A 21359-nucleotide genomic window follows, 5' to 3' on the forward strand; every position below is an offset into this window, starting at 1 on the left:
ATTGGCTGGTTGATCTATGACGTCACACGGACACTCCATTAGGTACACCACCATTTTCAGGTGTACCTATTAACTTTATGCATTTTTTGTACGTGTTAAGAATGTGTATTTGACTACTTGCTCTTTATTTTGGAGGACACCAACACATTACACAACGTAAATCACATTACATATTGTCATATAAAGCAGTTAACCAAATGTCAGATTTTTTTTTCATGCCCAAAAAATAAAAAAAAGTAATAAAACACCAGACAAATTTTAACAGGTTTTAATGATTAATAAAATAATAATAATAATAATACAAGTAAATTTCAAACCAGCAATCTAATGTGAAATTGCAGTAGATATATTGGATAAAAATATTTAGGCGTATATATGCATACATGTTATTTAAAAACAAATATAAGTGTTATAAAATCAAGATGACCCAAAGAGAAGCATAATCTCCCCGTTGTTGCATCACGGTGCATCCCTTCATGCAATCAAGTTAGCCGTTAGCTTAGAGAAAACGTGTTTCAGTGAGTGGTTCTTTCTTTCCTTGGCAAATGGTAAATCGACATTGTGGCTTCCATAGTTCACGCCAGGAGGAAGACGCAACACCTTCACTGACTGTCCACGCCAGGAGGGAGACGCAACACGTTCACTGACTGATCCGTTTATGCACGGGAGGAAGGAAGGCAGTTGACCCATTGACTCGTTCGCGGACGGGAAAGTCAGGATTCATTCACTGATCCGTTCTCGCGATGAACTGGAAATGCAAATCACTCACTCACAGATTCGTTCGTTGGTGAACGGGAAATGCAATTAAGAAGTGACGTCATTTTCGTCTTCGTTGTTTTACGGCGAGGTGGCACCAGCTTCAATGGGCATTACTGACACCTACTGGTTGCTGTGGTTAGGGTTAGGGTTAGGGTTTGTGTTAGGCTCAGGCTGGCTTTTGCTGTGCTGAGGCTTAGGGTTAGGCTTGCTCTTGCTGTGGTTAGGGTTAGGGTTAGGGTTAGGGTTTGTGTTAGGCTCAGGCTGGCTTTTGCTGTGCTGAGGCTTAGGGTTAGGTTTGCTCTTGCTGTGGTTAGGGTTAGGGTTAGGGTTTGTGTTAGGCTCAGGCTGGCTTTTGCTGTGCTGAGGCTTAGGGTTAGGCTTGCTCTTGCTGTGGTTAGGGTTAGGGTTTGTGTTAGGCTCAGGCTGGCTTTTGCTGTGCTGAGGCTTAGGGTTAGGCTTGCTCTTGCTGTGGTTAGGGTTAGGGTTAGGGTTAGGGTTTGTGTTAGGCTCAGGCTGGCTTTTGCTGTGCTGAGGCTTAGGGTTAGGCTTGCTCTTGCTGTGGTTAGGGTTAGGGTTAGGGTTAGGGTTTGTGTTAGGCTCAGGCTGGCTTTTGCTGTGCTGAGGCTTAGGGTTAGGCTTGCTCTTGCTGTGGTTAGGGTTAGGGTTAGGGTTAGGGTTTGTGTTAGGCTCAGGCTGGCTTTTGCTGTGCTGAGGCTTAGGGTTAGGCTTGCTCTTGCTGTGGTTAGGGTTAGGGTTAGGGTTTGTGTTAGGCTCAGGCTGGCTTTTGCTGTGCTGAGGCTTAGGGTTAGGCTTGCTCTTGCTGTGGTTAGGGTTAGGGTTAGGGTTTGTGTTAGGCTCAGGCTGGCTTTTGCTGTGCTGAGGCTTAGGGTTAGGCTTGCTCTTGCTGTGGTTAGGGTTAGGGTTAGGGTTTGTGTTAGGCTCAGGCTGGCTTTTGCTGTGCTGAGGCTTAGGGTTAGGCTTGCTCTTGCTGTGGTTAGGGTTAGGGTTAGGGTTTGTGTTAGGCTCAGGCTGGCTTTTGCTGTGCTGAGGCTTAGGGTTAGGCTTGCTCTTGCTGTGGTTAGGGTTAGGGTTAGGGTTTGTGTTAGGCTCAGGCTGGCTTTTGCTGTGCTGAGGCTTAGGGTTAGGCTTGCTCTTGCTGTGGTTAGGGTTAGGGTTAGGGTTTGTGTTAGGCTCAGGCTGGCTTTTGCTGTGCTGAGGCTTAGGGTTAGGCTTGCTCTTGCTGTGGTTAGGGTTAGGGTTAGGGTTTGTGTTAGGCTCAGGCTGGCTTTTGCTGTGCTGAGGCTTAGGGTTAGGCTTGCTCTTGCTGTGGTTAGGGTTAGGGTTAGGGTTAGGGTTTGTGTTAGGCTCAGGCTGGCTTTTGCTGTGCTGAGGCTTAGGGTTAGGCTTGCTCTTGCTGTGGTTAGGGTTAGGGTTAGGGTTTGTGTTAGGCTCAGGCTGGCTTTTGCTGTGCTGAGGCTTAGGGTTAGGCTTGCTCTTGCTGTGGTTAGGGTTAGGGTTAGGGTTTGTGTTAGGCTCAGGCTGGCTTTTGCTGTGCTGAGGCTTAGGGTTAGGCTTGCTCTTGCTGTGGTTAGGGTTAGGGTTAGGGTTTGTGTTAGGCTCAGGCTGGCTTTTGCTGTGCTGAGGCTTAGGGTTAGGCTTGCTCTTGCTGTGGTTAGGGTTAGGGTTTGTGTTAGGCTCAGGCTGGCTTTTGCTGTGCTGAGGCTTAGGGTTAGGCTTGCTCTTGCTGTGGTTAGGGTTAGGGTTAGGGTTAGGGTTTGTGTCAGGCTCAGGCTGGCTTTTGCTGTGCTGAGGCTTAGGGTTAGGCTTGCTCTTGCTGTGGTTAGGGTTAGGGTTAGGGTTTGTGTTAGGCTCAGGCTGGCTTTTGCTGTGCTGAGGCTTAGGGTTAGGCTTGCTCTTGCTGTGGTTAGGGTTAGGGTTAGGGTTTGTGTTAGGCTCAGGCTGGCTTTTGCTGTGCTGAGGCTTAGGGTTAGGCTTGCTCTTGCTGTGGTTAGGGTTAGGGTTAGGGTTTGTGTTAGGCTCAGGCTGGCTTTTGCTGTGCTGAGGCTTAGGGTTAGGCTTGCTCTTGCTGTGGTTAGGGTTAGGGTTAGGGTTTGTGTTAGGCTCAGGCTGGCTTTTGCTGTGCTGAGGCTTAGGGTTAGGCTTGCTCTTGCTGTGGTTAGGGTTAGGGTTAGGGTTTGTGTTAGGCTCAGGCTGGCTTTTGCTGTGCTGAGGCTTAGGGTTAGGCTTGCTCTTGCTGTGGTTAGGGTTAGGGTTAGGGTTAGGGTTTGTGTTAGGCTCAGGCTGGCTTTTGCTGTGCTGAGGCTTAGGGTTAGGCTTGCTCTTGCTGTGGTTAGGGTTAGGGTTAGGGTTTGTGTTAGGCTCAGGCTGGCTTTTGCTGTGCTGAGGCTTAGGGTTAGGCTTGCTCTTGCTGTGGTTAGGGTTAGGGTTAGGGTTTGTGTTAGGCTCAGGCTGGCTTTTGCTGTGCTGAGGCTTAGGGTTAGGCTTGCTCTTGCTGTGGTTAGGGTTAGGGTTAGGGTTTGTGTTAGGCTCAGGCTGGCTTTTGCTGTGCTGAGGTTTAGGGTTAGGCTTGCTCTTGCTGTGGTTAGGGTTAGGGTTAGGGTTTGTGTTAGGCTCAGGCTGGCTTTTGCTGTGCTGAGGCTTAGGGTTAGGCTTGCTCTTGCTGTGGTTAGGGTTAGGGTTAGGGTTTGTGTTAGGCTCAGGCTGGCTTTTGCTGTGCTGAGGCTTAGGGTTAGGCTTGCTCTTGCTGTGGTTAGGGTTAGGGTTAGGGTTAGGGTTTGTGTTAGGCTCAGGCTGGCTTTTGCTGTGCTGAGGCTTAGGGTTAGGCTTGCTCTTGCTGTGGTTAGGGTTAGGGTTAGGGTTAGGGTTTGTGTTAGGCTCAGGCTGGCTTTTGCTGTGCTGAGGCTTAGGGTTAGGCTTGCTCTTGCTGTGGTTAGGGTTAGGGTTAGGGTTTGTGTTAGGCTCAGGCTGGCTTTTGCTGTGCTGAGGCTTAGGGTTAGGCTTGCTCTTGCTGTGGTTAGGGTTAGGGTTAGGGTTAGGGTTTGTGTTAGGCTCAGGCTGGCTTTTGCTGTGCTGAGGCTTAGGGTTAGGCTTGCTCTTGCTGTGGTTAGGGTTAGGGTTAGGGTTTGTGTTAGGCTCAGGCTGGCTTTTGCTGTGCTGAGGCTTAGGGTTAGGCTTGCTCTTGCTGTGGTTAGGGTTAGGGTTAGGGTTTGTGTTAGGCTCAGGCTGGCTTTTGCTGTGCTGAGGCTTAGGGTTAGGCTTGCTCTTGCTGTGGTTAGGGTTAGGGTTAGGGTTTGTGTTAGGCTCAGGCTGGCTTTTGCTGTGCTGAGGCTTAGGGTTAGGCTTGCTCTTGCTGTGGTTAGGGTTAGGGTTTGTGTTAGGCTCAGGCTGGCTTTTGCTGTGCTGAGGCTTAGGGTTAGGCTTGCTCTTGCTGTGGTTAGGGTTAGGGTTAGGGTTTGTGTTAGGCTCAGGCTGGCTTTTGCTGTGCTGAGGCTTAGGGTTAGGCTTGCTCTTGCTGTGGTTAGGGTTAGGGTTAGGGTTGGGGTTTGTGTTAGGCTCAGGCTGGCTTTTGCTGTGCTGAGGCTTAGGGTTAGGCTTGCTCTTGCTGTGGTTAGGGTTAGGGTTAGGGTTAGGGTTTGTGTTAGGCTCAGGCTGGCTTTTGCTGTGCTGAGGCTTAGGGTTAGGCTTGCTCTTGCTGTGGTTAGGGTTAGGGTTAGGGTTTGTGTTAGGCTCAGGCTGGCTTTTGCTGTGCTGAGGCTTAGGGTTAGGCTTGCTCTTGCTGTGGTTAGGGTTAGGGTTAGGGTTTGTGTTAGGCTCAGGCTGGCTTTTGCTGTGCTGAGGCTTAGGGTTAGGCTTGCTCTTGCTGTGGTTAGGGTTAGGGTTAGGGTTTGTATTAGGCTCAGGCTGGCTTTTGCTGTGCTGAGGCTTAGGGTTAGGCTTGCTCTTGCTGTGGTTAGGGTTAGGGTTAGGGTTTGTGTTAGGCTCAGGCTGGCTTTTGCTGTGCTGAGGCTTAGGGTTAGGCTTGCTCTTGCTGTGGTTAGGGTTAGGGTTAGGGTTTGTGTTAGGCTCAGGCTGGCTTTTGCTGTGCTGAGGCTTAGGGTTAGGCTTGCTCTTGCTGTGGTTAGGGTTAGGGTTTGTGTTAGGCTCAGGCTGGCTTTTGCTGTGCTGAGGCTTAGGGTTAGGCTTGCTCTTGCTGTGGTTAGGGTTAGGGTTAGGGTTTGTGTTAGGCTCAGGCTGGCTTTTGCTGTGCTGAGGCTTAGGGTTAGGCTTGCTCTTGCTGTGGTTAGGGTTAGGGTTTGTGTTAGGCTCAGGCTGGCTTTTGCTGTGCTGAGGCTTAGGGTTAGGCTTGCTCTTGCTGTGGTTAGGGTTAGGGTTAGGGTTAGGGTTTGTGTTAGGCTCAGGCTGGCTTTTGCTGTGCTGAGGCTTAGGGTTAGGCTTGCTCTTGCTGTGGTTAGGGTTAGGGTTAGGGTTAGGGTTTGTGTTAGGCTCAGGCTGGCTTTTGCTGTGCTGAGGCTTAGGGTTAGGCTTGCTCTTGCTGTGGTTAGGGTTAGGGTTAGGGTTTGTGTTAGGCTCAGGCTGGCTTTTGCTGTGCTGAGGCTTAGGGTTAGGCTTGCTCTTGCTGTGGTTAGGGTTAGGGTTTGTGTTAGGCTCAGGCTGGCTTTTGCTGTGCTGAGGCTTAGGGTTAGGCTTGCTCTTGCTGTGGTTAGGGTTAGGGTTAGGGTTTGTGTTAGGCTCAGGCTGGCTTTTGCTGTGCTGAGGCTTAGGGTTAGGCTTGCTCTTGCTGTGGTTAGGGTTAGGGTTAGGGTTAGGGTTTGTGTTAGGCTCAGGCTGGCTTTTGCTGTGCTGAGGCTTAGGGTTAGGCTTGCTCTTGCTGTGGTTAGGGTTAGGGTTAGGGTTTGTGTTAGGCTCAGGCTGGCTTTTGCTGTGCTGAGGCTTAGGGTTAGGCTTGCTCTTGCTGTGGTTAGGGTTAGGGTTAGGGTTTGTGTTAGGCTCAGGCTGGCTTTTGCTGTGCTGAGGCTTAGGGTTAGGCTTGCTCTTGCTGTGGTTAGGGTTAGGGTTTGTGTTAGGCTCAGGCTGGCTTTTGCTGTGCTGAGGCTTAGGGTTAGGCTTGCTCTTGCTGTGGTTAGGGTTAGGGTTAGGGTTTGTGTTAGGCTCAGGCTGGCTTTTGCTGTGCTGAGGCTTAGGGTTAGGCTTGCCCTTGCTGTGGTTAGGGTTAGGGTTAGGGTTAGGGTTTGTGTTAGGCTCAGGCTGGCTTTTGCTGTGCTGAGGCTTAGGGTTAGGCTTGCTCTTGCTGTGGTTAGGGTTAGGGTTTGTGTTAGGCTCAGGCTGGCTTTTGCTGTGCTGAGGCTTAGGGTTAGGCTTGCTCTTGCTGTGGTTAGGGTTAGGGTTAGGGTTAGGGTTAGGGTTTGTGTTAGGCTCAGGCTGGCTTTTGCTGTGCTGAGGCTTAGGGTTAGGCTTGCTCTTGCTGTGGTTAGGGTTAGGGTTAGGGTTAGGGTTTTTAACCCTAACCCTAACCCCTAACACTAGCTCTAACCCTAATCCTAGCTCTAACCCTAACTCTAGCTCTAACCCTAACCCCAGCTCTAACCCTAACCCTAGCTCTAACCCTAACACTAGCACTAACCCTAACCCTAGCCCTAGCTCTAACCCAAACACTAGCTCGAACCCTAACCCTAGCTCGAACCCTAACCCTAACCCTAGCCCCAACACTAGCTCTAACCCTAGCTCTAGCTCTAACCCTAACACTAGCTCTAACCCTAACCCTAGCTCTAACCCTAACACTAGCTCTAACCCTAAACCCAGCTCTAACACTAGCTCTAAGCCTAACACTAACTCTAGCTCTAACCCTAACCCCAGCTCTAACCCTAGCTCTAACCCTAACACTAGCACTAACCCTAACCCTAGCCCTAGCTCTAACCCAAACACTAGCTCGAACCCTAACCCTAGCTCGAACCCTAACCCTAACCCTAGCCCCAACATTAGCTCTAACCCTAGCTCTAGCTCTAACCCTAACACTAGCTCTAACCCTAACCCTAGCTCTAACCCTAACACTAGCTCTAACCCTAACCCCAGCTCTAACACTAGCTCTAAGCCTAACACTAACTCTAGCTCTAACCCTAACCCCAGCTCTAACCCTAGCTCTAACCCTAACACTAGCACTAACCCTAACCCTAGCCCTAACCCTAGCTCTAACCCAAACACTAGCTCTAACCCTAGCTCGAACCCTAACCCTAACCCTAGCCCCAACACTAGCTCTAACTCTAGCTCTAACCCTAGCTCTAACCCTAGCTCTAACCCTAACACTAGCTCTAACCCTAACCCCAGCTTTAACACTAGCTCTAACCCTAACCCTAGCTCTAACCCTAACCCTAGCTCTAACCCTAACCCTAGCTCTAACCCTAACCCTAGCACTAGCCCTAACCCTAGCCCTAGCTCTAACCCTAACACTAGCTCTAACCCTAGCCCTAGCTCTAACCCTAGCTCTAACCCTATCACTAGCTCGAACCCTAACACTAGCTCTAACCCTAACACTAGCTCTAACCCTAACCCTAGCTCTAACCCTAATACTAGCTCTAACCCTAACACTAGCTCTAACCTTAAGCTTTAGGGAGGTGTATGGTTATATGGGGTAGCACACGAGCAACTGTGTTTCTATGCTAAAATTTTTAGGCCCTGCTGAGATTCGAACCCGGGTCGCCGGGGTGAGAGCCCAGAGCACTAACCACTTCACTATGGAAGCCTCACTCGTACCACTTCGAGTATATATGGTTTTATGGAGTAGCTCACAAGCGAATAGTATAGATGAGTGGTCCCCAACCTTTTTTGCGCCACGGGTGTCAGAAATAGGGTTGGGGCTAGGGTTAGGGCCCATTCAAGTAAGCTTCTCCATCTGCAGGAAGTTTTGATATCCTTGACATCCTTGATATCTGCTTGGACAGGTGTGGCCCTTTCAAGTAAGCTTCTCCATCTGCTGGATTTCAGCAGCAAAAAAGCAGGGGTTGGAATATTCATTGCCTTGCTGTTTAATTGGATGAGCAGGGACGGCGTCATCTGCTAATCCATTTTAAGAAGCCCTGAGGCCATTGGTCAAATCTTTAAAAGGGGACTCATACATACAGAGTACACAAACTCACACACATACCGGAAGGCAATCGATCAAGTTGAAATGGATTCCATCTTGTCGTTGGGTGCTCCTCTCAAGCAATTCACCAGCACATGTATTCCTGGAAAGAGCAGCTCCCCCATAAAAGGGACCCAGGGGCGAAGAAGCAGCTTCACGCGTCGGAGGAGCATCAGCAGACGAAGAAGTCTGCCCTGTGGAGGCCAGAAAGGTCCAGACTCACACTGGCTAAGAGTTTACCAGGCTGAAATGAAGAGAGAGAGGTAAAGTTCTCCACTTGTTTTATGCTTGACATCAGATCTAAAGAGGCCTATTGTCATTTGGGTGAGATACTATATGTGTGTGGGTACCAAACAGTCAACCATCATCATGCCATAGGATAGTATAGGGTATAATACAGCCATAATCAACCACAAGGGGCAGCATTGTTGCATGGGATTGATCTGATGTTGCTGTTAGCCAAGTGGATGCGCTCAGCCTTCTTGAGTTGCACTTTCAACTGGCTTTAGGTTATTTATACGAGTGACTCTGCGGAAACATTTGGCCAGACGCTTGCGGCTTAACCAGGACTTTGCTCCGAAGAATAAGCCGCTTGGCCATATGTTTGTCCCAAAGGAAACGACAGCAGGCCGTGCTGGCCAAGAAGAATGCTGAGCGCTGTGTCAGGAAAACTCACTTCAGGAGCCATCACTGCTTGCCAAGGGTGTGTTGGCATTGTTATTCCATTTTTAATCTCAATCCTTTCTTGCTAATCATTTTTCCTACATGCAGAAAACAACCACAAGCAGAAAAGCAGCCTCAAAAAAGGAGGATTCTCTCTTTGGAGCTTTCCAGGGCCTCAGTCTGGATGGTGTGATGGGTGGCGTGAACGCGTCCGCCACTAATGCAGCAGGGGGAGACCAGTGCCGCGTCATGTGAACCACCCACAAGCACCTTTAATGACACCACGAGTCAAAGAAGAGGACTAAAGGTTCCACTTATCTGGCTTCCTGTCATTTATTTCAAGACAAATGCCAAAATAACTGCAACTAGATGACATTTAATGCAGCGTTGGAAGTAGCTGCCAAAATGGACAGAGTTACAGATGGGCATAAAAGGGAACTTTTATCTTCTGAATATAAAAAAAAAATTCCAAGATACGGACGATGCATTATTTACTTACATGAGGTGATAGGATCCGAGAAAGTGGCTGAGAACAAAAAAAACCCAAAAACAAACCAACAACTGCTGGGGCGTATAAAGGAGGGAACGGTATGGAAAACAGCAGATTTGAAGTTAATCAAGTCCTGGTTGTCAGTCACTCCCTCTGTTCCATCTTTACTTTGGGTGGCTTGAGGAAGGACCTGTTCTTCTTTTCTTTGCTCTTGCCTTTAGCCTGGAACGTCCTCCAACTGTCCACACGGCCATCTCTCGTTTCCTGTGGAGTGTTTTGACACCATGACCAGAATGCTAAAAAAACTCAAAAGCAACAAAAGTAGCACGATCAAAGAGTAAATTGACCTCAAAATTTTTCTGCCATTCCCTGTCTCGTTTTGCTTTTTCTGCTGCTTCAATTTCTTCCTCTCGTGCCCTTTTCCTGCAGAAGAGAACACATGAATATCCCAATTCTTTTTTCTTTTTTTCTTTCTGGCTCGCAACACCGAGTACTTACCTTTCATGCATGTCCTTTGCTTCTCTTTCTTTTCTTTTGATGGCAAGCTCAGCAAAGAGTTTCATGGTCTGCTTATACACTGCTTGCTTGAACTGGTGAAGGAAAGAGTAAATCATCACTTACGGACTGCCACATACAACCAGAACCAGCGTTGATTTGAACATAGCAAACACTTACTAGTTCCGGGTCATCCTCTTCTACGATCTGAGCTTTCCCTTCCTTTTTTAACTGTTTCTTTTTCTCTTTTACCTGTAGTGAGTGTGCAAAAAAAATAGCAATCGTCAGGACACGTTTAGGAACATCAGAAGTAGGTCGGCACATTCAAACCGACATTGCAAAGTAGTCCGATTCAATTTTCAAATTGCAAAACAAAACCTGTCTGCTTCATTCAGGTCAGTTGCTAAGCTTCATTTTCTTACTGTGTGTGTGTTCTTTCTAACTGATCTAATGAATAATCTTGTCAATAAAAGTTGAACATATGAAATACATCGTATGTGATGTTTGAGTTGATAACAAATCTTTGTCACTTAACATTGTAAAGGAGTCTTGTGTAACGTTTGAGTTGATAAGAAATGCGTCACTTAACATTTAGTACCTCCCTGAAATAGTTGCCATTCATATTGATGCGCACTCACCATGTGCTCCACATATTCCCTTCCTGCCTGAATGACATCTAAAGCCCTCTTCTTCTGCTCTGGATCCTGAAGAAGTTTGTATGCCTTGTCCACAGCTAGAATCAAGCCAAAACACAAGTTAGTGTAAGTGACCAAATGACACTATCGGGTACGTGCAACCCAAAAGCCATGAGATGAAAAGGAAAAAAGCGTGCCTACCTTCAAACGCTTGCTGTGCTCTGTCTGCATCATCCTGATTTTTATCCGGGTGGACCAGAATGGATAACTGGAGTGATAAAGGGAGTCCCAGTTAGGAAGACACTCCTTAATGGACGAAATAGTACAATCAAATCTAACCCATAACTTCAGGGTTTTGCTTACCGCTCTGAATCGTTTCTTTAGGTCAATATCTGTTGCATCTGGATCGATTTGCAGCACCTAAGCATGCAAATTACCAAATTGTAAAAGAATTTGTGAAGGATCTCCGAAGAGAAAACATAGGAAATGTTTACCTCGAATGGGTTGAGATTAAAGTAGGACGAGCCAGGCCTGAGCAGTCGATCTATCTGCTGCTTGGACGTTAACACCGAGTCTCTTTTCTCGATCTGCTTCACCTGCGAGATACATTCAAATGCGAGCTTAGATTACTAAATCGCTCTATAAAGAGCCAAAAAATAATGACAAAATGCCTTTCCTCCCTCCCAAATGTCCATTATTTTCAACGCTTGAGCAAAGAGTCATCGATCAAACGCGGTTGCTCTGCATTATTTACTTACAGACTGATCGCACCACAATGATTACAAAACAGTGCACGATTATTATGTATTCATAAATCGGATTTGAGGTGTTGAAACGTTAAAACGAAAGGCTACTCCATCGTTAGCATTGTTTAGCTTGTCGCTAGCCGAGATTCACGTATGCACGCGCGGCCCCGTGCAGCTACAAAAAGCGGCAAATGCTTCATTTGATCAAGAGGAAGACAAAAAAAACAAAAAACAAAACAGCTCCAGCCAACCGGCTTAACCGTACCTCCGAGTAAAAGTTTTGAAATAGATCATCGGACGGAGCTTGAGAAGACTCGCCACTGCTCGCCGCCATCTTGACATCGATTTACGTTGGACGTAAAGTGTCACGTGACCACGTCGCTCACGCCCATACGGGCCACATTTAGCGTTCGCAAAAAGTACACGGAAAATGCACGTTTATCATATTGCGTGAATTCACTTTCGAAAAAGATGATATATTATTTCATTTAAAAGGTCAATTACATGGAAATGGAAACATTATGCCCTATGTATATCACGCAAACGCGTTGTTTTCATGGCCTACAATTGTTTCCTATTCGTCAAAAAACAAAATACTTTACGACTGCTGCATAAATATATTGGAGTGATTTTGAATTTTAATAAGTTTGCATTGTCTAAAACCTGCCACAGGAAAGGTAGGGTCATAAACCAAAGGTACTAGGCACTTTTGGCATGTAGGCATGTGAATGCAATGGTTAGCAATATCAGCCCAATTGATTTTAGTTTAAAAATGTTTGGTCAGTAAGAGCTACACAATACAAGACTGGCTACTTAAGATCATGCTTGACCTTGTAAAATGAATAGGAACCCAATTAAAACATACATTTGTAATCAAATGTATTTAAAAAGATGACAGCACTTTGCAGAAGTGCTTGAATGACATCATGGCGCTCCTGATTATCGCTGGCGACCACTCGAGGAGGGTAAACACCGGCCGGGTAGGCTCCAGCCAGCCTGGGAGGATACATAATGAAGACAAGCAGTGAAAAAAATTGGAATTTGCTTTGTTCAGAAAAGATGACATTCACTGTAACACAAAGCCACATCACTTGCCATAGATTTTTTCTTACCGTTGCAGTCATTTAGTGGCCTATACATCATCATGAAGTATGATACTTTGTGGAGTCTATATTACACAGAGGTGGGGGTGGGTGGGGGGGAGCATGAAGACATTTAATATTTGTATTGATTCATTAATGTCTCATTCTGTGTTGAAAGTTAATTTCAGCACATCTTACCCATTAGTCCCTTCAGTTTGTTCAAACTCCTCAATGTGACTTCAGAAGCTTCTGCTCCTATTGCCTGGTGACAAAAGGCACAGAAACGAAGACAATTCTGATGCACAAAGAATATGATTTCAAAAACAGAATCCTTATCAACACAATATATCAAGATGCGCGCCAATTCGGGCTCCATCGACTGACCGCAAGCTTACCTGTGTGGTTTAACTTGCACAGCCCACTTGTGCCACCTTGTGGCTTTCTAGAGTAAAATCACAGATGTGCGTCCAAATCCATTGTTTCAACGGGAGTCCATTTGAGCCACAATGTCATCGCAAATCCCAAGTGAGAAAACTAAGCAAATGCAAAAAGAGCATATTCAGTTCACATTTAGTTCATAAAATCATGACATACCCGGAAGTAAAGACACGCGGTAAATGCAGCATCACATGAAAGAATGCTGAAGCGGTGCTGAAGGAACAGCTCCCTTAGCGGCAAAAGACAGAAAAGGCACCCCACCCCACCCCACCCCACCTCGTAAGCGTGTCAGTCGCTCAGCAAGGCCCTTATTTGTAGGTACTTACCATAACCTGGAGATGGACATTAACAAGAATGAAGCTTTTCATTGGTTAGCAAAAGAATCAATTGAGCAGTCATTTTCAACACAGCAATACAAGCCCCAGAAAGTGAAAGACAGCAGTAAGGAAAAGGGGGAAGAGAAAACAAGCATCATGACGGCCAGTCATCACATCAGGTACAGGAGGGGAGACTAGGAGAGCTCACCCTTGAGTACCGTTCAGACGAGTTCTTCACTCTCGCGGCGGCGCTCTCTCAATGCTCCTCCACCTGGGCAGGTTGGAATAAGAGGACAGTCACGTAAAACAAAAGACATGATGGACAACCGCAGTCACGAAAAGGCAAACGAGTGCACTGTTTATAAGGAAGCTGTCTATTTGAACCCTTTGGAGCGGTCATTTCCTTGGAGTCTTCAAAGGGAGCGGAGATTTGAAGGTTCAATCAATACGGATCACAAACGTTTTAATGCATGAAAATGATCAACACGCGCATTTGCCCCGTACCATTGTGTGGACAGATAGATGTACAGATCTTAGGGGGCAGGTGACCTCTATGAGAAAGATTTCTCTGCAGATGATTATAGAAGTTTGCATTTCACAGCGAGCGTCACTAAAGTCCCCTTCAAAGGCACATGCTGCTTTATTAGCTTGCACATGTACCTGGGCAAAATTTGGCCTTTTCTGATTCCATTTAGACTGTCCCTATGGCAAGAAGCGTGTGTGTCAATCATCCACTGTACATCCATGCACACAAGAGACTTGGAGCGTTTGCTACTGCTGTGACAATAAGAATTGTGAGCACAAAGATTGAGTGCAGTAGTAAAGGGTTGCTTTAATAATTGCATCCAAACACAAGTGTCCGGGTGCGCGTACCAATTGCAGCCTTCTGATTCTCCTTGAGGCAAACCAATTTGATGATCTTCTTCCCAATGTGAGAATTGAACTTGTGTGGCTGAATGGAAAAAGACTGAATTTGAGAATTTGACAATTGACTGATTGATTCTCAGCTGAGTTTTATTGAAACGGAACAAACGTAGAGGTTATAAATACAAGTAACATCAGAGAACAAATTGCTATGGGTCGGCTCTTATGGTAAGCCAAACCAAATTCTATTTGGGCAATTTGAAAGAAAACAGGAAATGATGTGTCGGTTTAAAAAAGAAATCATCACAATTTGACGCTCTCTAGAAATGCTAAGCATACACTTACAAAATGTCGATTTCCTCCTTTGTGGATTCTTTTCTCCACCTTTGCAAAAAACAAAAAAATGAAGTCTGAAGCTCTAACCAGAAGCAGTTATATACAAGCAAGTCCCTAAGCAACTATGATGCTTCAAATACATCAGGCACGTATGCAGCAGACACAGCGGACAACCTCGCATTGTGCCTGCTACCGTCACTTTAGAATTTTTTTTTTTTTTAATGGACACACTCCGTTCCAGCCCGAAGGCGCAGGAAATTTTGTCGCTACAACTGCCGTCCGTCCGTCCGCCCGTGTGTGTGTAGTGTTGTAAATTCACTTGGTTCAAATGGAAGGATATTCTTACGGCTGTGTCATGCCACTTGCGTGCCTAGCGTATTTTTGCCACGAGAAGCACAAATAAAGGGAGTACAAGAGGGGGAGGGACACGGACACAAATGTCCTGCAAGCCAATGTCTTTTTTTTCTTTTCTTTTCTTTTTCTTCTATGTTTTCTCAAACTACTCACAATGAATGTCCACTTTGGGTAATGTTCAGTTAGCTTTTAGGTAATCAGGAAGAAAAAGTAACAATATACATGGCTTAATGTTGATTTTGTTGTTGTTGTTGTAATTTTTCACTACAACTTAAATTTCACTCATTCTGCAGCCTTTCCAAGTACCTGTAATTCATAATAATTTCAAGCCAATTCTGGGGGCTTTTCCTCCTTGAACGACAAACAGATTTGTAACTAACGAGGGGTAAAGAATAAAAAGTCAATCAATCAACAAATATGGCCAATCAATTTTTTTGTTGTTGTTGTTGCCGTCACATAGCCCAAATCTTGTGGTGTCTTTACTTCCACTGCTGCCCATAAGAATCCTGTGAAAACTCCATGGTGTCATTACTGTAACCATAGTTACCGGAATAGTCGGCCCCTTGCTGCAGGGGCTGCTGGGCGATGGGTTGGGACCCCCAGTTCTGCTGGTTGTTGGTCTGGCGGCGCTTGGAGTCAGGCTGGTTGAACACATCGGCCTTCCTCTTGCCTCCGACGTTCCCCCCGCGATTGCCGCGGGCCCCACGTGGCCCGCGGCCCCTTTGTGGCTGGAACGGGGTCCCCCGCCCTCCTCGGCTGCCCCTCGGCGCTCCCAGGGGCGGCCCTCTCTGGGAGTAGCCCCCCCTGCCTCGGGCGGTGGGCACGCCACGGGCCCTGGATGGAGGGGCCCCGCCCCTGCTGGGACGGCTGCCGCGCCCCCTGCTGCTGTATACATCCTCATAGCCGCCGTAGTAAGGGTCTTCGTAGCCACCACGGTAGTCGTGATAGTCATAGCCATAGTAGTCATCGTAATACTCTTCGTAGCCGTAGTAATCTGATGGATAAGAATAGCCCCCACGGCCGCCACGACCTCTGCCACGCCCTTGGGGCGGCATGCGTGGAGGTGGGTAGTAATAGTAGTCGTCGTACCTACAAAGACGTACTACGTTAGCTTTGTTATGGGCGTCGGTCGGCCGGGTCGCCAGACGTCGTCTTGGCTTTCCTCCCCGCCCCTGGCTCGCAGACTCACCCGGTAGTCCTGGAGGTCTGCCGAGCGGCTTGGCGCTCTTTCCTCTTCTTATCCGGGGGTTTGGCCAAGACTATCTCGATTTCATCGCCGCCGAGCTCCTTCCCGTTCATCTCATCCATAGCCTGTTGAGAATTCAATGAGCTCCTCTCCAAACAAAAACAGGGCAGGGCGTTGAAAGCACGTCTCACCTTCACTGCGGCATCCCTTTCTTCAAAATGAACAAAAGCGTAGTCTTTCAACTTCTTCACTCGCTCCAGCTTTCCAAACTGAGAGAAGGTTTTTTCAAGGAGCTCTTCGGTGACCGCTGTGGCTAGCTTCCTTACAAAGAGCACCTTTACCTGCGCCACACACACACACACACACACACATACACATTGTGTTCGCACAACAACCAAATGATGACTTTCAATTTTAGTTGATAAACACTATCAGTGAATGAACTCACCTTGGCCATGACTTCAGGGTCTGGCTCAGCGACAGGGTCAGCCCACTCCACCGTTACTGGATTCCCCCACACTTTGACCTTGCCGCTCATCAGGCGGCGACGGGCCTGCGCGGCAGACTTGTGGTCCTCGTATTCCAGGAAACAGAAGCCTCGGTTCTTCTTCTTATCGTCTGGCTGGTGGTACAGGATCACTTCTTGGAGACCCTCTGAAAGATTCAACCAAATTTATCGGAGTGAAGGCTAAGCCGGTAGCAATATAATATTTCATGCCATTCTTTGTTTGATCCTCATATGTGACCTAGAAACAGACCTGTAACTTTGCCAAAGTCTTCCAATATACTTTCTCGAGTCTTGCTCTTTGGAATAGAGCCAACAAACAGCCGGTTGTTGGCAACCGATATGCACACTCCCAAGTACTTGCCAGGGCGGATTTCATAGTTATCACACTGGAACACCGAGGGGGGGGAGGAAAAAAAAAAAAAAGGTCAATAAATGGGTAACATTGACAAACAACATATTCAAAAGTGAGTACCTACTACTATTGCAGGAAGACTAATTGCTAAGTTGCACCTCGGTGCTAAATGGTTAGACATGTCCCAAAGCGTGCAGATTTGCAAGCTCAATACTTACGAGCTTCACAGCCTTTTGTGCGTCGTCCTTATTGCAGAACGTGATGAAGGCGTAACCTCTATTCTGACCAGAGAGCGGGTCCATCATTAACCTGAGATCCCAGATGGGGCCAGCGGACTCAAAGAGAGGAACCAGTTCATCTTCGTACAAGTCCCTCGGGATCTTGCCCACAAACACCTGACGACGCAAAAACACTCGAGTTTCAACACGTTTGGCGATAACAATGCAGCCATTGTTGAACCACTGAAGTCAAAGATTCCCAAAGGTTGTACAAGAATTTGACTGCGGACTGATTTCATTGATCATTTTTCTATTGTTGTCATACTGATTGGCATCTGTTTTTTGAGTGTATTTACCTCTGTGCCAATCCCTGGTTGTAGTCCATTGAAAACCTTCTCGGGTGGGGGGCCTCCATATTTCCTCTGCCCTGTGGTGACATCCAAAGTGTATCCTGTCTGCTCCAAAAGAGCCTGATGTTGAAGCAAAGAGAAAACATTTACCAAATTGCATACAGTTTATATGAAGAAGAAAAAAATAAAAATAGCCCCTAGGGTCAGTGCCATACCTTTATTTTTGTCTCATCTGGCCCTTTGGTGGACTCTTGTACTTTGCTACCTTGCTTCTCTCTCTGTCGGTACGTTTTCATCACACCACAAAGGAAAGCGCTTTTATTCTAGGAGGAAAAAGGAGACCATCAATAAAGCACATTGATATGAAAGACATTAGCAGTGGCCATAATTAGCATCATATATATCATTACCTGTACGTGAGATAGGTCACTCTCTCTGAACTGCTGCAGCACAGCAAGGGCTCCCTCCTCGCTGAACTCCCGTAGAGCATCGATGGCCCTCTCGTCCAATTCAGCATAAGCTACCAAGCCTTTCGTTCCAACAGCAAAATGAGTTCCATCGCACTTGGAAAATGTAATACCAAGATGGTAGCTCACCTGTCTGAAAGATGTTATCGAGATTTTCAGCAACATTTTGTGAGAGTCCCGCGTTAATGAGTGTCTGGTAGTTCTCTGTGAGCGGTCCTGTAACCTCCATGGGTTCTTCTTCCTCCTTCGGCAGGGCAGAACTACCGTTCACCTCAGCGGCAGCCATTCTCCTAATTCAAAGTCAATCGTATAATTGATTCAAGCACAATCTTGGTGTGATGGAGGCACTTGCTACTTACCAACTATAATTGTCAGATACAAAAGAATGTTTTCAAGCCACTGCAAAGCGTTTTAGTACTATAGTTTGAAACACCTAAAACTAAACATACTTGCAACTACAAGTTACATAGGACAGAATGATGAGTTTTGTAATCGGTATTTGCCAAAGTACCGCTATATCTTAAATTGCAGTGGTGGTTCAGCTAAAAGCAAAACATCGTTAATAAATACGTTCATATGTGCTTCATAGGCATTTTAAAGCAAACAAATAATATTTGTAATTATTGCTACAAGTACGTTCCATTAGGCATTTCGGTATTGGGTTTCTTTAGCAAGGGAGACTCGCGTCCCGCCCCCTCGCACACGGCATGCTAGCTAACTACTAAGATGAATAACGCTCAATTACGATGATATCACAAGACTTGTGGCCACAACATGATACCAGTTGTTTAAAAGGATATCCGCATTGTGTCCAAATGTAAAAAAAACATGCACGTTTGACACCATAGGTTAGCTTAGCTTACGACGTAGCTACTGGCTAGCTAGCTAAAGATGCAGTAGGAAGGCCGCGACGTGCAAACATATCTTCAACATCAAACATACACGAGCGGTTAAAGCAGCAAATAAAACAGTTAGCAACACTTACCAGCCTGATTCTGTAAACTAACAAAAGTGCGTTTTGAACAGTAGAACAACTAAAGTCTCCGGTTCGAGGCTAAAAGAAATAATAAGAAAAATGTTTTTGTGTCGAACCCACGAGACTAATTTCCAGACAGCAAGTCTCGTCGTCGGTGAGCGAGAACAACGACATGTGGAAATCTCGCGATAACGGATTGAAACTATAACCTTCGAGGGGCGTGTCTGTTCTCGTCCGCGTTTGCAAAACAACGTTATTAGACAATGATTGTGCTTTCACTGTGTGGTTCGATGACAATTAAAGAGCAAAATACTTAGGAGGAACAACTATCATTCCAAATAAACATAAGAAACCGTCCCATGCAGTTTCACTTTATTGGTCGGATTTGCATTGAAAATAATGGGGTAGATCAATCACTATTTGATCATTATTGTGATGGCTCAGTCATCATGTTTGAGCTTTCTAATTTTTCCCCTATGACGGTCAATCTCCTTTTGTAGGCGCTCAATCTCCTTTTTGTGGTGATCAATCTCTTCTGTGTGGTGCTTCCTCAGCGCTTCCATCTGCTCCTTCTCCTTTTGTCTACGGTCGGACGGGACATGGGGTCAACCGCTAGCGAGAAACCACGAGAAAGGGATTCGATGAGACGGGGCGTCACCTGAAGTACCGCTCCTCTTCTGCTGCTTCTCGTTTTCCAAAGGCACCACCTGCTTCCCTCACAGAGCCTCCTCCACCTCCACCTTTCCCTGCTCCCTTTCCTAACTCACCCAGCTGGAATAAGAAGATTGGGTTAACAGCAACAACAACAACAACAACAACAACAACAACAACAACAACAACAACAACAACAACAACAACAACAACAACAACAACACATTCCATTTCTAGGATGTTCATACAGCAAATAAAAGGCAAACTTTCAAAATAGCTGGTGTTTTTTTGCTATATCGCCTACTCAGCAATGATACTGCCTTCATATTTTGTTATATCTACCTCATGAGTGATTGCAGTACAAACTCAACGCTTGTGTGCTTATAAATAGAGCTCCAACCACTTTTTGGGGTGGAGGCTGTTTTGAACAATAAAACTGCCACGCCTTTACATTATGTAATGCATTTTTAGGAAAGCAGTTTGGTTTGGCTCTCACGCCTTTCTACTTTCACCCATGAGGTCAGTGACATTTGTCAATGTTGAAACATCGTGTAGTATAGTATTTGTTGGCTTGATGCCAGCAGATCCACAGTAACACGAAGTGTCTGAAATACTTTTACATTGGGGCGTGTAATCCAATTTTACATTGTAATAACAACATATGTATTGCTCGAGTTGGCCCTGGGGTCAAAGTTCCCAGGTTGCTTGAAAACCATTAGCAGGCTAATGCTAACAAGCGTAACTGTCATTACGTCAACAGTCCAGCACGCTTTACCTGATCTGATGCCATTCTAATCTGAGGAGCGATGCAGCCCCTCACGTTCAACCTTAACAGAAGCCGTGACATATTGCTTGATGCCGTAGAAAGATGTTGCCACGTACCGATCGGGCTTCTAAATGCCCGTTATCCCTGCTTGGGTGGGGAATATGCGGAAATTTGCAGCCACATCTGGGCGGAAGTAGGCGTGTTGCTGCCGCTGTCAGGCCAGGGTGAGAACTGCAACGTGAAGAATAAATGAACAATTACAAAAGAAACATTTAAACAAGTTATAACAACAAAAAACTAAGAGCAAAAGCAAAGCAAAAAAATAAAAACACAAGCGCACATAACCAAACACATTTCAAGAGAAAAATAACAGTAACTCAAAAACAAAATAAACAAAACAACCCAAAATAAATGTAATAGAAATTGGAAAAGCAACATTTTAAACAAAAACAAATCATGACAACAAATAATAAAAAAAAAGTGCAAACATGGTAGTAACAGCTTTGCAACAAATGGTGGCAGTGTACCAGTAAAGATGGACAATCACTATGTTCTGGAGTGAATAAACGATATACGTGTATCATTCATATATGCCATGTTCATCTTTGTTTTTTGACTTTTGAATCATTCAACAAGATTAAATGTTTTACTTGAAACATCTATTCCAAACATTTTTTTCCAGCTATTGTCCTTGATTTAATGTATGTCATATATGTAAGTGTAAGAACAAATGGCTACTGATGCTTTTGAAACTATCAACAGCCGCTAAATATAAAGTAAGGACTGTTTTTTTTTTTTTTTTTTTTTACTATAGAGAGCATTACTCAAGAATGCCTAAACAATGGATATGTACATTTAAGCAGAATGTTCGGGTGGGGAAAAACACCAGCCCACAGGCTGCTTTGTGGGTTTTGTGCATAAATATTCGACAGTCATTTGCAGACATCCGGTCGGTCCGCAGCAGGGTAAAAAGCGAGCAGTTACCTGGAATCCTTTCACCTCAGCTGCTCAAGTGTTGCCATAGGAAATAGTATCCTGGCAACAGCACTAACCTGTGCAAAGACAGAGTAAGGTCATGCGCACAGGATGAATTCCTTTTCCTAAGCTCTGTTTGTCAAAACATTCTGTTAAATACAATATCGTGTCCATGTAGCTACTATTCTAGTTCAACTGTTTCCGGAGCATTACGCAGTACATATCGTATGAATAACTGTTAAAAAATCAAAATATAATTCATACCTCTGGGGAAGGGCATGATCATCATATCGTTGCAAATTTCAAGGATTCCACCACGATTGTGCTTTTCATGGAAGCAAAATGAAGAGTACACTTCCTGCATTTACAACTACAATATGTGGATGAGCACCATTTCTCATTCATTCATTCATTCATTCATTCATTCATTCATTCATTCATTCATTCATTCATTCATTCATTCATTCATTCATTCATTCATTCATTCATTCATTCATCTTTGGGGCCGCTTCATCCTCACTAGGGTCGCGGGGGTGGCATAGGTCGGTAAGCGGGGTACACCCTGAAAACGAACAATATAAATATGAATATCA

General features: G+C 45.8%; 4 protein-coding genes across 9 annotated transcripts; 1 reads left to right on the forward strand and 3 right to left on the reverse strand.

Annotated features, from left to right (window-relative positions):
- The first annotated feature begins 7875 nt into the window (after positions 1-7875).
- LOC148379669 (uncharacterized) lies at positions 7876-10034 on the forward strand. The gene is made up of 3 exons (XM_088364747.1): positions 7876-8160; positions 8513-8600; positions 8669-10034. The coding sequence occupies exons 1-3, from the start codon at positions 7943-7945 to the stop codon at positions 8813-8815; spliced, it is 453 nt and encodes a 150-aa protein (XP_088220873.1). The 5' UTR covers positions 7876-7942; the 3' UTR covers positions 8816-10034.
- On the reverse strand, positions 8869-11340 carry dnajc8 (DnaJ (Hsp40) homolog, subfamily C, member 8). The gene is made up of 9 exons (XM_088364746.1): positions 11192-11340; positions 10675-10776; positions 10544-10600; positions 10382-10448; positions 10184-10278; positions 9726-9797; positions 9549-9640; positions 9398-9473; positions 8869-9314 (listed from the first exon to the last, which is right to left on the reverse strand). Exons 1-9 carry the CDS (start codon positions 11258-11260, stop codon positions 9195-9197), a joined length of 750 nt encoding a protein of 249 aa, XP_088220872.1. The 5' UTR covers positions 11261-11340; the 3' UTR covers positions 8869-9194.
- A 448-nt stretch (positions 11341-11788) lies between these two features.
- On the reverse strand, positions 11789-18584 carry hnrnpr (heterogeneous nuclear ribonucleoprotein R). 6 transcript variants are annotated; one of them, XR_015854872.1, is made up of 19 exons: positions 18384-18584; positions 17528-17688; positions 17342-17460; positions 17147-17254; positions 16938-17051; positions 16582-16758; positions 16262-16397; positions 15952-16157; positions 15695-15844; positions 15507-15628; positions 14865-15406; positions 13973-14011; positions 13637-13715; positions 13424-13540; positions 12972-13034; positions 12404-12542; positions 12207-12270; positions 12039-12094; positions 11789-11922 (listed from the first exon to the last, which is right to left on the reverse strand). XR_015854872.1 is itself a non-coding variant. In XM_088364745.1 (11 exons), the coding sequence occupies exons 2-11, from the start codon at positions 17682-17684 to the stop codon at positions 14797-14799; spliced, it is 1899 nt and encodes a 632-aa protein (XP_088220871.1). In that variant the 5' UTR covers positions 17685-17688; positions 18384-18584; the 3' UTR covers positions 13760-14796. The 6 variants fall into 6 exon arrangements, 1 of the variants encoding a protein (XP_088220871.1); XR_015854873.1 differs by lacking the exon at positions 13424-13540; XR_015854871.1 differs by having other exon boundaries at positions 13424-13715.
- Positions 18585-18729: 145 nt separating this feature from the next.
- Positions 18730-19993, reverse strand: atp5if1a (ATP synthase inhibitory factor subunit 1a). The gene is made up of 3 exons (XM_088364749.1): positions 19801-19993; positions 19033-19145; positions 18730-18956 (listed from the first exon to the last, which is right to left on the reverse strand). Exons 1-3 carry the CDS (start codon positions 19870-19872, stop codon positions 18815-18817), a joined length of 327 nt encoding a protein of 108 aa, XP_088220875.1. The 5' UTR covers positions 19873-19993; the 3' UTR covers positions 18730-18814.
- Between the last annotated feature and the right edge of the window lie 1366 nt (positions 19994-21359).

This window comes from Syngnathus floridae, chromosome 21, assembly GCF_059516105.1.
Source record: "Syngnathus floridae isolate MCC-2025c chromosome 21, RoL_Sflo_1.0, whole genome shotgun sequence".
Taxonomy (NCBI): Eukaryota; Metazoa; Chordata; class Actinopteri; order Syngnathiformes; family Syngnathidae; genus Syngnathus; species Syngnathus floridae.